The 15,253-nt window shown below is 42.2% G+C and overlaps 2 protein-coding genes across 14 annotated transcripts in view; both read left to right on the top strand.

The window, feature by feature from the left end:
• The window catches only part of ERC1 (ELKS/RAB6-interacting/CAST family member 1), a 468,899-nt gene that overhangs the window by 347,769 nt on the left and 105,877 nt on the right, over nucleotides 1-15,253 (top strand). The gene's annotated exons all lie outside the window — the stretch shown is intronic.
• LOC309554640 (uncharacterized protein) lies at nucleotides 11,606-12,943 on the top strand (the record flags this gene model as incomplete). The annotated part of the gene is made up of 3 exons (XM_082256358.1): nucleotides 11,606-11,852; nucleotides 12,456-12,590; nucleotides 12,669-12,943. The coding sequence occupies 3 exons, from the start codon at nucleotides 11,606-11,608 to the stop codon at nucleotides 12,941-12,943; spliced, it is 657 nt and encodes a 218-aa protein (XP_082112484.1).

Here is a 15,253-nt window from a genome sequence, read left to right as displayed (position 1 = left end):
ATGAGAATCATGAGGTCAAAGGAACTGCCTGAAGAGCTCAGAGACAGAATTGTGGCAAGGCACAGATCTGGCCAAGGTTACAAAAAGATTTCTGCTGCACTTAAGGTTCCTAAGAGCACAGTAGCCTCCATAATCCTCAAATGGAAGACGTTTGGGACGACCAGAACCCTTCCTAGAGCTGGCCGTCCGGCCAAACTGAGCTATCGGGGGAGAAGAGCCTTGGTGAGAGAGGTAAAGAAGAACCCAAAGATCACTGTGGCTGAGCTCCAGCGATGCAGTCAGGAGATGGGAGAAAGTTGTAGAAAGTCAACCATCACTGCAGCCCTCCACCAGTCGGGGCTTTATGGCAGAGTGGCCCGACGGAAGCCTCTCCTCAGTGTAAGACACATGAAAGCCCGCATGGAGTTTGCTAAAAAAACACCTGAAGGACTCCAAGATGGTGAGAAATAAGATTCTCTGGTCTGATGAGACCAAAATAGAACTTTTTGGCCTTAATTCTAAGCGGTATGTGTGGAGAAAACCAGGCACTGCTCATCACCTGTCCAATACAGTCCCAACAGTGAAGCATGGTGGTGGCAGCATCATGCTGTGGGGGTGTTTTTCAGCTGCAGGGACAGGACGACTGGTTGCAATCGAGGGAAAGATGAATGCGGCCAAGTACAGGGATATCCTGGACAAAAACCTTCTCCAGTGCTCTGGACCTCAGACTGGGCCGAAGGTTTACCTTCCAACAAGACAATGACCCTAAGCACACAGCTAAAATAACAAAGGAGTGGCTTCACAACAACTCCGTGACTGTTCTTGAATGGCCCAGCCAGAGCCCTGACTTAAACCCAATTGAGCATCTCTGGAGAGACCTAAAAATGGCTGTCCACCAACGTTTACCATCCAACCTGACAGAACTGGAGAGGATCTGCAAGGAGGAATGGCAGAGGATCCCCAAATCCAGGTGTGAAAGACTTGTTGCGTCTTTCCCAAAAAGACTCCTGGCTGTATTAGATCAAAAGGGGCTTCTACTAAATACTGAGCAAAGGGTCTGAATACTTAGGACCATGTGATATTTCAGTTTTTCTTTTTTAATAAATCTGCAACAATGTCAACAATTCTGTGTTTTTCTGTCAGTATGGGGTGCTATGTGTACATTCATGAGGAAGAAGAATGAACCTAAATGATGTTAGCAAATGGCTGCAATATAACAAAGAGTGAAAAATTTAAGGGGGTCTGAATACTTTCCGTACCCACTGTGTGTATGTATGTATGTATATATATATATATATATATATATATATATATATATATATATATACGTATTGCGGTCGGCAAGCAGTTAAATAATAGGCTGCGATTCTCACTGAGGTCACTGATCTCTGTTGAATGGAAAAGCTACATTCTTATGCCTAGTATACATGGTCACAAAATCGTACAAAAAAATACCACTTTTGAAGCGATCATACGATATTCTGTTAGTTCTGATCGCTTTTGAGAGCCAATCACGACAGTTCCATCTGAAATTATCTGAAGGGACAAACCTGAACATTTTTTTCATATGATACCACATCGTACGATTTTCGTTTAATCAATAAGGTATTTATCCGAAAAAAATTGAAAGAAAAAGACAACACATGCTCGGAAAAGAAAGAATACATTATAATACAATACACCACATTACATCACTTCTGAAGTTGTATTCTGCTGTATGAGAATTTTCATATGTTTGGTAATTTCTTTGTTTTCGATATGAAACTAACATGCAAAAAAAACGGACGATCGTTCATAGGATATTCTTATTGTGTGTACAAAGGCTTAAGTGATGTCACCATTCTCTGTTGGATGGACAGGCTGCAGTTTCAGTTTTCCTCTATATTGCTGGTCTCTAATGAACACTTAAATGGTGGTTGAAGCAGAGTGTACAAAGTCTCATTTATTCCAGTTGACTCCCACAGTGAAGTGTTATATTCTCTCTACTGAGTTTTAACCCCTGACCTCAGGAGGAAAAGCTTCTGTAACCTTATGACTCTGCGGTCAGGGTACACTTTTTGCTATGCGGATAGATAGTATTACAGCTGTCACTTGATTTCTCTCAAAGTCCCAGATAAGGGGTTTTCAAAAGCTACGGATTATGAAAGTTAGTATAAAAAGAGGAAGAAGAGTATTTGTATTTTTACCTTTTTACTATTTTTTTTTTTAACCACTTTTCATTTTGAGTGCTGTATAATTAACCTCTACTTGATCTACAACTCTGCTGCCCTAACAAGAAAGAATCCTTTTTTTATTTCACTGCTCAACCACAATTATAAGGAGTTTCTTCTATCCACAGCTTAAAGTAGACCTTTTAGTATTTTTACAGGTCTACATGATCATACTTCTGAAATGTTACAATATACAGCAAAAGTATAGCTCCATCTTTTATCAGAGCCATCTCTATTCAATTTCATCCAAGGTCACCGCCTACTTTCTGGCCTGAGATGTCCGATCAGAGATGACACAATCATGTAAATCCTGGTGCCTGTGTAGTTCTTGCCTGCGTTTTAGAAGTGTGTGACATAGATCAGCTCCTGCTGCAGTCTGTCACCTTGGGACTTGCTACAGTTAAAATGTTGCAGTCTGTTCACTAAAGGAAAGGAGACTGAGGAAATGCTTTCTTTTGCCTGCAAAAAACTAATAACATCAACTTAGGCTGGGTTCACACTGCTCTGCCATGAAAGTCCCACAACTCCGATCTGACTTTGCTCTGAAATATCGGTCAGACTTTAACCAGTTGCCGACCATTCATCGCAGTTTTACTGCGGCAAGGTGGCTCGGCTGTGCGAACCTACTTAACTGTATGTCGGTCACGCACGGGGCTAGGGGACGCTTGCCGTCCCCGCGATGTTCTGATTCGGTTCAGAACCGATCAGTCATCAGGTCCAGGCCAATGATTTTTGGCCTGGACCTGGTGATCAGTTCTGACCAATTGCAGAACGTCCTGTGCCTGTGTAATGTAAACACAGGCACAGGAAATGCTGCAATCTTCTCTCGTGGAGCCCTTTTCGGTTCCAGCGTGAGAGAAGAGAACATCAACTGTCCACAAGCACTACACTGACACCAGTACACATAGGCACACACATTTAAACCCCTAATCACCCCCCCAGTTAACCCTTTCACTCCCTTTCACAGTGTACACTATTTGCAGTATATAGATAATTTACTGATCACTGTATTAGTGTCACTTGTGACTTCAATTAGTGTGAGAGACAGTGGTAGTTAGTTTCTGTCCCAGATAGGTTTAGGGTACCCGCCATACGTACCCTAATAAAGATTTAACCCCTTGATCACCCCCATTTAACCCCATCATTGCCCTGTCACAGTGTCACTATTCTAATGTACAGATATTTTTTCAGATCACTGTATTAGTGTCACAAGTGACATCAGTTAGCGTTAACGTTAGCGTCAATACAGTATAGCGTCCAATTGCCCGCCGCATATTAAGTAATACATTTTAACTCTTTGATTGCCAGTGACACACACACTAAACACCTCCATTACTAGTATAGTGTCTAAACAGAGCAATATCTTTGATCTGATCAGAACTATACTACTGTCCCCAATAGTTTAGTATAGTGTTCCCAAAACGCAGTGTTAGCAGGATCAGCCCCAAAACCTGCCAGAACCTGCGTTTAGCCCCTCCGCCCATTCCCTTAAGAAGTGCAGTATCAGCAGAATACTGTCACTTCAAATATACAGCACACTTAACTGCAGTGTTAGCAGAGTCAGGCCTGATCTCTGCTAACACTGGTAGTTACATTTTTTGGTAGCGGTTCAAACAGTCCTTGACAACCAGGTGCTTTTTTACCTTTGAGTCATACTGGGTACCTATAAATTTATTGGCCAAAAAGTCCAAACAGAGGTACACTAGTGAAGAGGCCTACGCGAAGCTGAGCGTGACAGATGAGAGCGATGGGAAAGTCTCACTGTCTGAATCAGGCTCAGTATTTGAACCTGTAAAGAGCAGCGGCACCCTCACAGATAGCTCTGATGATGTAGTAGCGGTCCCTGCTAAGGTCAGGCGTACCCGACCCCGTTATTCTGTTGCTGGGGTGCAACAATCACAGGGTTCTCGTATGCAGCAGAGTGACAGTACTAGTGTCACTCAACCTTCTGATGAACTGGCAAACAATGCAGTAACACTTGATGTGGCGAGCCCCATAAGTGCAGTTCAAGCTGGTGCAGTGGCTAGCACAAGTAGTGTCCCGCAGCCACCACTAATTAGAAGACAGGCCCGTAGAGCCCATAGTGTCCTTCCTGATGCTCTTGCAAATGCTGATTGGGAGCCCACCACTTCTGCAGCGCCTGTACTTCCCCCCCCCCCCATTCACTTGCCAACCTGGAATTCAGGTGGAAACAGACGATTTTACTCCCCTTGGTTCTTTTGAGCTGTTTTTCACAGATCTGTACAGATCTATTTTGGACCAAAGTAATTTATATCCCGAATAAGTGCAGCTCAAGCTGGTGCAGTGGCTAGCACAAGAAGTGTCCCTCCTTTGGGGCCAGTATACGTCTTTCCTCTTCTAGAACTTCTGCCAAGATTCCAGCGTAGGTTCAAGACAGAAGGGATTCCGGCTATCTTAGTGGCTCTAGACTGGTCTTTGTATGCAGATCTAATACGGTTGGTCACAGATGCTCTTTGGAGACTTTCTCTTAGAGGAGATCTGTTGGCCCAAGGGCCAATCTTCCATCTTGCCTTACAGTCTCTGGCTTAACGGCTTGGCTGTCGGAAGCCTGGTGCTAAAGGATAGAGGGTTGTCTGAATCTGTGATTCCCACGTTGCTGCAGGCTAGTAAATCTACTTCTAGGAAGATTTACTGTACCATCACTTTTGAGTGTACTTTGCGGTTGTGAATCTCTTGGGTTCACCCCTGCTCATTTTCGGTGATTCAGAGTTTGGCTTTCCTCCAGCGAGGTGTTGAGTAGCATCTGACCTTGGGTACCATCAAGGGCCAGGTTTGGCCTTGGCAGTTTTCTTTCAATGTCCTTTGGCTACGCATTCTTTGGTTCGTACCTTTGTTCAGGGCATTCGCCACTTGGCTCCCCCAGTGCGGTCTCCATTGCCCTCTTGGGATCTCCACTTGGTGCTGTCAGTTCTTCAGTAACTGCCATTGAAAAATGTTTGCGAGATTCCTCTGCTTACATTGTCCCAGAAGGTAGCCTTCTTGGTGGCTTTTTTTCTGCATATAGGGCAGCTTTGTCTTGTCGTTCACCTTGGTGGTTCACGGAGATAAAGTGGTGCTTCGTACTTGTCAGTTGTTCCTTCCTAAGGTTGTTTCTAGTTTCCATCTGAATGAAGACATGGTGTTGCCTTCCCTCTGTCCTAAGTTTAGGCATCCTGAGGATGCCTTGCATTCTGTAGCTGTGGTTCGGGCGTTCAGAGTGTACCTGGTGGCTACCGAGTCCTTTAGGAAATCAGACTCGCTATCGCTATTTGTCCTTATGGATGGACCTCACAAGGGTTTTACCACAATTGCCATGACCATTTCCAGAGGGATCAAACAGACGGTGGTGCAGGCCTATTCAATCAATGGTTATGTTCCACTTTCCCTGTTAAGGGGCATTCTACCCGGGTGCTTATTGCCTCCTGGGCCTTTCCGCCATCAGGCGTCAGTGATGCAAGTTTGCAAGGTGGCCACAGGTTGTCTGTGCACACACTTTCACAAAATTTTTACATAGTGGATGTGCTGGCATCTCTGGAATGCTTTGGCCGCAAGATTTTGCTGGCTGCTGTTTGAGAGGACTAGTCCTCTTTAAGGGTGTATGTTTCATGTGAGCTCCAGTTGGTACTGGTTGAGCTCCATGTTACCTGGTTGGCTAGGTTTAGCCTTTGGAAATTTATTTCTGCTGTGTTTTTTTTCCCACCCCTTATGTTTTAACACTGCTTTGGGACATCCCAATGGTCAAGAAGATTCTGGAGCTGTGTCCATCAGTGAACGAGAAAATTAAATTTTTGTCTTACTCTAAAATCCTTTTTTTCTGATGTTCATTGACGGACACAGCATCCACCCCTCTAATGAGTTGGGTTATATTTCTTCTGACGCTGCTTGCAACAAAACTGAGTGCCTATAGCAGGAAGTGAGAGTATATCCCCTGGGACTGCCCCATAGACATGGTAAAGCTTTTTCCTGCCTAGTGTCCTACTCCTGTAGGGAGCAGCATAACCCAATGGTCAAGAAGATTCTGGAGCTGTGTCCATCAATGAACATCAGAGAAAAGGATTTTACGAGAAGACAAAAATACATTATTTTAGTTACAAAAAAAGTGTAAAAAAAGTCCTCGTATCGGCAGGCCACATACTACAAATGGAACGATGCAGACAAGTGTGGCTCCTCAGCATGGCCCACTGCACAAGGCGTGTAAGTGTTCCATCTTAAAAAAAAAAATAAAAAGTTACAAAAAAAATTAAGCTAAAATAGTTGTCGCTGTTTTGAGTTCATTTTCTGTTCTTACTCTACTTTTCTACTCTTTCTACTTTTACTGTACTTTGTAATATACTGTTATACTGTAATGTTTTATTGTTTATTGTAAGAGGGGGAAGGGGGGGCTTTAAATGAGGCACACGGTGGGATTGGCTGTGCATCTCCATCCCTAAATTCAATGGCAAAAAAGAAAAAAAGTTGGGACTTTATATGAGAGACATGGTAGTGACAAGGCTTGCACGGTTGAAGAATCATATTTAATAATGTTGAAAAAAGTACAAACATGGATTACATGATACAACATGATGCATGATGTCATAAAAACCCTAAATGGCAATAAGGAGAAATAAATTCCCAAGACAGCTTCAGACAAACCAACATGACAATGAATGATCACAATGAGTAGTAGGGTAGGGTACAATCATAACATCCATAGACCGATGCGTTTCGTGGACTACATATGCCACTTCTTCAAGAGTCGATGTATGATCCATATCTATAACAAAAAAATGCGTATAAAAACATTGTATGAAATGGAGGCTGGCGGAAGCTGAAAGGGGAAGGAAGACGCTGGACGCTATAGGATCGACGGCTTCTGGCGGAAACCTTGCACACCTTTAACTATTTCCCACCTGGTATCCATCTTATTACATTCCCCTTCCTCTCTAATCTTGGTCACTGCATATTCCTTTTCACTTTATCCATTCCGTTTGTTTTTTCCTTGGGCATAGGCTCCACTGGGTGTATACTATTCCACTCCTTTTTCTATACTTGGGCACCTAATTTCTTATTGGTTTCTCATGACTTCACTCCACTCATTCATGCATTTCTCACAATCCGGTTTCAGTGTTCTATTCTCCTATCTCACTTTCACCTTTTCTTTTTTCATTTTTCTTTCTAATTAATTTACAGCTTCATTCACTTATCATTTTATCACATTCATTCACACCATCCAAGTTATTTGTCATTCCTTCTCAAGTACACATATATTTTCACTTATCTAATTAGATACTTGTTATCTACTATTTCATTGTCATTCATCTAATTCTTCTTTTTCATTCACAGCATACTTGTCATACTTCAATACATACATACAGATATATTTATTGTCTATCATTACTCATTTGATTTAGTACATATATATATATATACACGAGTTTAATACTTAATACTCATTATTACTTATTTGATATAGATATACATTACTACCAACATCACGGCAATAATTCTCAACTTATTCGTTCTTGTGTGTGGCATTTCTTGCCTATTCCGCTGACCTCATGCGCCCTCAGCTCCCATGGGAGGCACCTGGGTTTATGCCTTCACCTCCATTACCAGTTCATACTGGGATTACCATGTAAGTGTTTGGAACCGGGGGGGACTATCCTCCCTCTTCCTTCCCCTTTCAGCTTCCGCCAGCCACCATTTCATACAATGTTTTTATACGCATTTTTTTGTTATAGATATGGATCATACATCGACTCTTGAAGAAGTGGCATATGTAGTCCACGAAACGCGTCAGTCTATGGATGTTATGATTGTACCCTACCCTACTACTCATTGTGATCATTCATTGTCATGTTGGTTTGTCTGAAGCTATCTTGGGAATTTATTTCTCCTTATTCAAAAACAAAACAAAACAAAGCAGCAACTTCAAGTGCGACCAACACCCCTAGAATAGATATATATAACAAGTTGCGCTATAGATTGAAAAAGTCCATGTGAATGTCCATAAATATGAAATGAAGATACTTGTGCAGGTACCGCTTACCAGAATCCAAACAATAAAAGGCCAAATGATAAGGTGACAGCGAATATCTTCAAATGTGAAACACGGTAAACCTCAAAAGACTCGATGTGGATCTCCTCAATGGGACATTAATAAAAAGGAGAAACAAACACCATAGTGTAAACCAGTAATGAGGAATAGATCCACCAAATGATGTGTGACCTGTGCAGGTACCGCTTACCAGAAGTAGCAGATTATATAGCCAAATACTGAAAGATGACTCCACCGGGCCTCAAAGGTTATAAATAGTAGACCTTCGCAGATTGCGATGTAGATCTCCAGAGATGGGTGTTATATAAAAAAGAAAAAAAGGGCAAACGCCATAGCGTAAAACCAAAAAAACAGGATAATGACACCCGAAGTGTGTGAAACTTGGAGTTCAAGTGCTGAAAAATGTGGTAATTGAATGGTAGACAAAGTGACGACCACCACCAAACTAAGTAGGTACCCCTTACCAAAGGTAGCAAGAGGATGAATCAGATAGCCTCCCCAGTGTGATTGACCGCTTACCAGATGGACTTGTGGAAAAGCATAGAGTGACAGAGGGTCCCGATCATGCAACCAAAAGGGCGACAGTAAGGATGGGTACTCTTACCAACTCCAGATGATATATGAGCGGGGGTTCGAATGGCGTTGAACTAAAAACTCCAAAATGGACTCCACCAAACAAGCTCAAGGAATGTTGCAGGCTACCCAAGGAATGAGGAGGAGAGAGCCATAGCATAAAACCCAACGATGATTTATTCAATACATAGAAAAACACTTACAAACATCAGATGACAGGTGCGTGGATTGGAGAGAGGTAACAGCCGCCGGCCAGACGGCTCCGCTCGCCCGTCCTTCGTAGACAGATATGTAGGGGTGGCGTCAGCACACCGTGACCTGACTAGTTTCATCAAAAATGATATTCTCAAAGGTGCGGGCGGCGTGCTGACGCCACCTATAAATAGCCAAAAAATTGATTGAACCGATGACCGGAAGTTCCCTTTCTGCCATCTTGGTTGAGGTATCCCGGAACCGGAAGTATAGCTCCTAGTCCGGAACAGGATATGAAGTGTGATATGACAAATATAAACAAATCGTTCTCAGTGGTACAGTCCCATAATTTAGGGGGGCGAGTTTTACACCAACCGGAACCGGAAATCCGCTGCGGGATCCGGAACAGGGTGTGAAATGCACTGTAGCAACCATAAACAATAATATTGCCAATGGTACTAGCCCATAGGTTCAAGGGACCAAATAAATGTATCCATCAACCAGCAAGATATAGAAACACCTCAATATAACAGAAGAATTGAATATTATAACAGAAATAAGTTGCAGAATGAAAACAACTTAGATTTACAATGGGATATTCCGGTTATGGATTCTGATCTTGAATACAATCCGCATTAAGAGACTAAAATTATTAAATTAAATAATATATTCATTAAAATTGAAATAAATCAGAAAAGTAATCTATAATAAATAGCTACCCATTAAATTACCCATTATTAAGTATCCCTCGTTGGTAGCCATCCTCTACAATGTTCTCCAACACCCTTTTATACTTGATCTTAGGGTCAGAGGGCAGTGTGACATAGGTCTGCCCATCACTTAATAATCTGTGCATTTCTGCCATATAGTCGTCCCTATCTAAGACCGCTATTCCGCCACCCTTATCAGCGGGCCTGATCACCGGGTTTCTGTTGTTACATAGGGAATCTAATCCTGTCTGTAAATCAGTGGGTAGGGAAGTTTTATGTACTTGAATGCGATCCAAATCTCTAAGCACCACATCCCTAAATACTTTTAGAGATGGTGCTAAAGATCCTGGCGGATTAAACACAGATGCATTTGATATCTACCATTAACTTTCTTGATATAACCATAACTGTGAGGGATAATTGTTTCATAACTTCTACCTATTTTAAAACAACGGATAGAAACTCATATATCCCCGTAGATAGCTGTCACCATGACCCTTGGCTAAGGGCTGTACCAAAGGGTCAGTACCTCCGTATCAGGAGAAATTGCTCCAATCATCAGGATTTTCTCTCTCAGTCGGAGGTCCTAACCAAGAGATTTCTTGAGAAGGGATACAATTATGAATTTCTCCAGAAAACACTCTTGGAAGTGCAGCAAAAAGATAGGGCTTCACTCTTAAAACCATGGGAGGCAGATAACAACAACATGGTTTCCAATGCGCCTGTTGCACCTTTTATTATCACTTTTTCTAGCCAGCACATGGTCATTAAAAATCTAATACGCCGTCACTGGCATATTTTAAATAATGATCCTGTCCTGAGTACATCTCTACCCGAAAAACCTAGGGTTGTCTTTAAAGGTGCATCATCTTTAAGACACAGCTTGGCCCCCAATGTGCTGGAACCCCCTAAACCCAGGAGTACCTTCCTGGACCAGCTCACGGGCTACTACAAATGTAATAGATGCCAGATTTGCTCTCTAAACTCATTGAAGAAACGGAATACCAAATCCTTCACCTCACAGAGTACTGGGAAGTCACATGACATTGAGCCTTTCATTTCCTGTACCACCAAAGGAGTCGTTTATTTGCTCCAATGCCCATGTGGCTATCAATACATAGGTAGAACTAAGCGCCCTATGAATGTCAGGCTCAATGAACATGTGGCTAACATTCGAAAATCATTTCCAAAACACTCGGTTTCGAAGCATTATGCTCAGGCCCATAATAGTGATCCTAAAAACACACTATTTCTAGGAATAGACAAGTTTACTCCTCATTGGCGGGGCGAGCCTCTGATGAGAGGCATCTCCCGCCTCGAGATGGCCTGGATCTATAGGGTCAAAACTTACACACCCTTTGGTTTTTAATGTTGATACAGAGGTCAACGCATTCATTGACAATTCTTGAATTAACAACATTTTACACTATTGCTCACCATGTATCGTTTGCATCATCTTAGACGGTTGAAATATATTGTTTCAATCTAAGGGTCAAATAATGCCTCGTTTCCACTGAGCGAAACGGTTCGGATCGGTTCGGTACGGTACGCTATTTTTGGTGTTTCCATTATGAAAGTGGCCCATACAACCGAACCAAACCGCACCATTCGTGGTCCTCCTTCAGATGTAGGGCCATAGGAAATGGTACGGTACGGTTAGGGCGGAGCTACTGGTGTCACACGATACATTCCACTGATTGGTGGACAGGAAAACGTCACTGCTGTCGTCAAACGGAAGCGCAGCTCAGTCCAGATATAGGAGAAGGATGCCTGCAAATAACAGCAGGGTCTGGTCAACTCAGGAACTATCCACTTTCCTTACTATAATTGCGGACAGTGTTATTCAGAGTGAGCTTGATGGATCAGTGAGGAATGAAAAGGTGTATAAAGATATTTCCCAGCGGATGGCAGCCGAGGGATTTGAACGGACGTCGGGTCAGTGTAGGGCAAAGCTTAAGAAGCTTAAAGGCCAATATAAAAAAATTAAGGATGCCAACAGCTGTAGTGGAAACAGTCGAAGTACTTGGAAGTGGTACGATGCCATGGACGCCATTTACGGGCATAGGCCAGCAAACCAAGGCAGGGAAGGAGGTCTGGACTCTGCATCTTCATCTGCATCTGCACTTCTCGAATCCATGATAGATCCTGTTGGTAAGTTTTATTTTTTTTCCTGCTTGGCATTGGCTTTCCCTATGCTAACCATTTAAAAAAAATAACTGCACAAAACCATTAACTCTGCACCAAAAATGTAATTGTATTTGTGCAGTGGACTGAAAGAAAATGGTAGGGAGTAGCGCTGCACTGTTTTGTATAATTAATGAAAAATGCGTGACTGGTGTTTTGCTTAATTAGTATGGGCTTGATAATATCAATGGGGGCTGAATATGCATAAAAATACTATTAAAGGCTATCATGCATGATTTCAAGCAGCCACAGTGCACTTTAACCAAGTAAAGTTAATCTCAGAATGGATAGGGAAATGTACTGTCTGTATAAACCAGCCCCTATTTTTGAGAAAAAAGACAACTGTAGAAAAGATAATGGAGATTTCTGATGCTCTCATTGTACCTTAGCCTTTAAACTGATATAGTTCCATTATTTTTTATTTAAATACCTGTACAGAAGAGTATAGGCATCTCATTTTTTTACCCACTCTGCATCCCATTGTTTACTACCTGATGATAACTGCCATAAGATAGTACACTGTGTCTTCTTCTCGTTTGTGTATAAAACCCTTGATATGTGCATTTTCAGATACTGTGGATGGACTCTCCAATGATACCTCTAACTTTTCAGACGATGGTCCATCGACATCTTTCAGCAGCACCAGTACGATTGTGTCAACACCAAGCCTACCACAGAGTACGCCAAATGCACCACGTCACACAGGTAAGACATTATGATCAGAGTGAAAGTTATAATTGTGCATTTTCTTAAATCAATATTCTGGTATTTTGTATATTCCAGGTGAAAGGAGACGGTTGCAGCTGGATCTGCGCACAGTTATTGATGATATGAGGGCAGTAGAGGAAAGACAACAGGAAAGGATGGAGACCCTTTCTGAGCGGTGGTTTCAGGCACTGCGTCAGGATGCCCAGGAAGCTATGCGCCAGGAGGCTGAGATTGCCCGGCAGCAGATGGAGCAGTTGTCTACCTTCAACCAGGCCTTCCTTGGTGTCCTAGGGCAGCTTGTTCAAGTGCTGGGAGCCAGTCGTGATCCCAGGCCACCGCCAAGGCAATAGTGCCTGTCAGCCAGCACAGGACCTGTACCCTTTGTTTTTTGGTAATTTTTCAGTTTTGTTTTGTAAAAATGTTTTATTTTTTTGAATTCTTACTTGTAAGAAAATATAGAAAGAATATTTTTGTTGCTGAATAAAAGAGATTTTATAAGAGACTTTGGGTGTGTCTGATTCATTAATGTAAAACTTTATTAAAACTTTAAAACAATCATGGTAAAAAATTAGGTGTTGAGGTGACGCATCAGAGCCTGACGTATTTCATTGCACTCATCTTCAATATCCTGTGCTATTACCCTTACTGGCTCTTCTGCAGACGTATTCCAATCCTGGTGGAAGTCTTCTCCATGACTTTCACAAAGATTGTGAAGAGCACAGCAAGTAAGCACCATGGATTTGACAAGTTGAATGTCACTGTCATTCCTCTTCATAAGACACCGCCACCTACCTTTAAGTCTTCCAAAAGCATTTTCAACTACGACCCGTGCCCTGGATGTTTTCTTGTTGTAGGTTTGTTGTTCTGGTGTCAGGCGGCCATTGTCAGGAAATGGTTTCAGGAGCCAATTTTGTAAAGGGTAGGCAGAGTCCCCGAGCACATAATAGCCAACATTCACCCCCCAAATGTTCTTAGTGGAAAGAGGGTACAGCCCTCCCTGCCCAACCCAATCCCAAAATGTGGACAATCGTAGAACCCGAGCATCATGCAAACTCCCAGGTTTTCCAACATTCACACTCCAGAATAGTCCTTTTCCATCCACCACTCCCTGGAGGATGATGGAATGCCAGCCCTTTCTGTTGAAGTAGTCAGTGTGGTATTCTTGTGGTGCTATTATTGGTATGTGTGACCCATCAATAGCACCAACACACTGTGGAAGACCCCACCTGTTTTCAAAGTAGTCAGCCATGTCTTTAAGCTTTTCCCTGTCTGGAAAATGAACAATTTCAGGAGCTAGCGATGTGCAGACAGCCTTACAGAAGTCCTGCACACAACGGCACACTGATGATTTACTGACACCAAAAAGATGACCTATACTTCTGTATTCACTGTTGGTAGCCAGCTTCCACAGTGCAATGGCTACTCTTTTCCTCACTGGCAAACTGGCTCGGAAGTTTGTGCTTTGCTTCTCCATCGCTGGACGTAGCCTTGCACAAAGGTATGAAAAGGTTTCCTCCGACATTCGGAAATTGTGCACCCACTGTGTGTGTGTGAATCCTGGGACGGTCACATCCCACCACTCATTGGCACGGGGGAGAGCCCAAATGACTGGTCGGCGGCGCTGCTTTGACAAAAGGAGAAGCATCTTTAAAAGAAGAAAACGCAGATGTTACCATATCACAAATAATAAAAACATATTAATACAACATACTATATTTTACAAGGTCAGATAGCATCATGTATAAAAGTGAGCAATGAGTACACATTGCAAGTATTACACCTTATACATAAATAAAAAAATACAGAATCTGCAAAGATCTAATATAAGATGGGAAGGATATACAGTACATTATGTATTCAACAACATACATGTTGCACACGTATGTAAACATGCACATTTGAAGTATTACACCTTATACATAAATACTCATTATACTACTAATGATTTGTTATGCATTTGATTTAATACTTCAAATGTGCATGTTTACATACGTGTGCAACATGAATGTTGTTAAGTACATATGTACTGTATATCCTTCCCATCTTATATTAGATTTTGTCATATTCTGTATTATTTTACTTTTTAATACGGGTAGAAATAAATGACAATTGGCATAATGTTGCTTACCCTATAACGCTGCCGTCTTTGTCTTTGCCGCACAAAGGTGTACTTCTCCTCCTGACTCAAGACCCAAGCCAAAAGTTTTCTTCTCTTTTCTGCTGTGTTTCGCTTTGCCGCTCGTAACCTTCTCTCACACTGTGTGGCATGTATTTTGATTACTAAGAACCAAAAGCCAAGTAGAGCAAAGACGAGCTGCTGGATGACCTCCATTGTTGTTGTTGTTGTAGCGTCACGTCTGTTGTCGCACTAGTGTGACGCCACGCCGCAACGCTAGGCATTTGGTGTACGCCCCGCATGGACCCTAGAGGTCCGACTTCCAGTGGAAACGCTCAACTGAATAGACCGGACCATTATCAGCCTGCCGATCTGTCCCGATCCGAACCGTTCCGCTCAGTGGAAACGAGGCATAAGTCTATCATAAGATGAGTTCTCTATATTATCAATTTTTTGCACATGAATTTTGTTTTTATTATGCCGTAATGGGTAGCTATTTATTATAGATTACTTTTCTGATTTATTTCAATTTTAATGAATATAT

This window comes from Pelophylax lessonae (assembly GCF_965119305.1).
Source record: "Pelophylax lessonae genome assembly, chromosome: 4".
In the NCBI taxonomy this organism is placed as follows: domain Eukaryota; kingdom Metazoa; phylum Chordata; class Amphibia; order Anura; family Ranidae; genus Pelophylax; species Pelophylax lessonae.
Note: the sequence above shows the minus strand (reverse complement) of the source record. Positions and strands in the feature narration are given on the sequence as shown.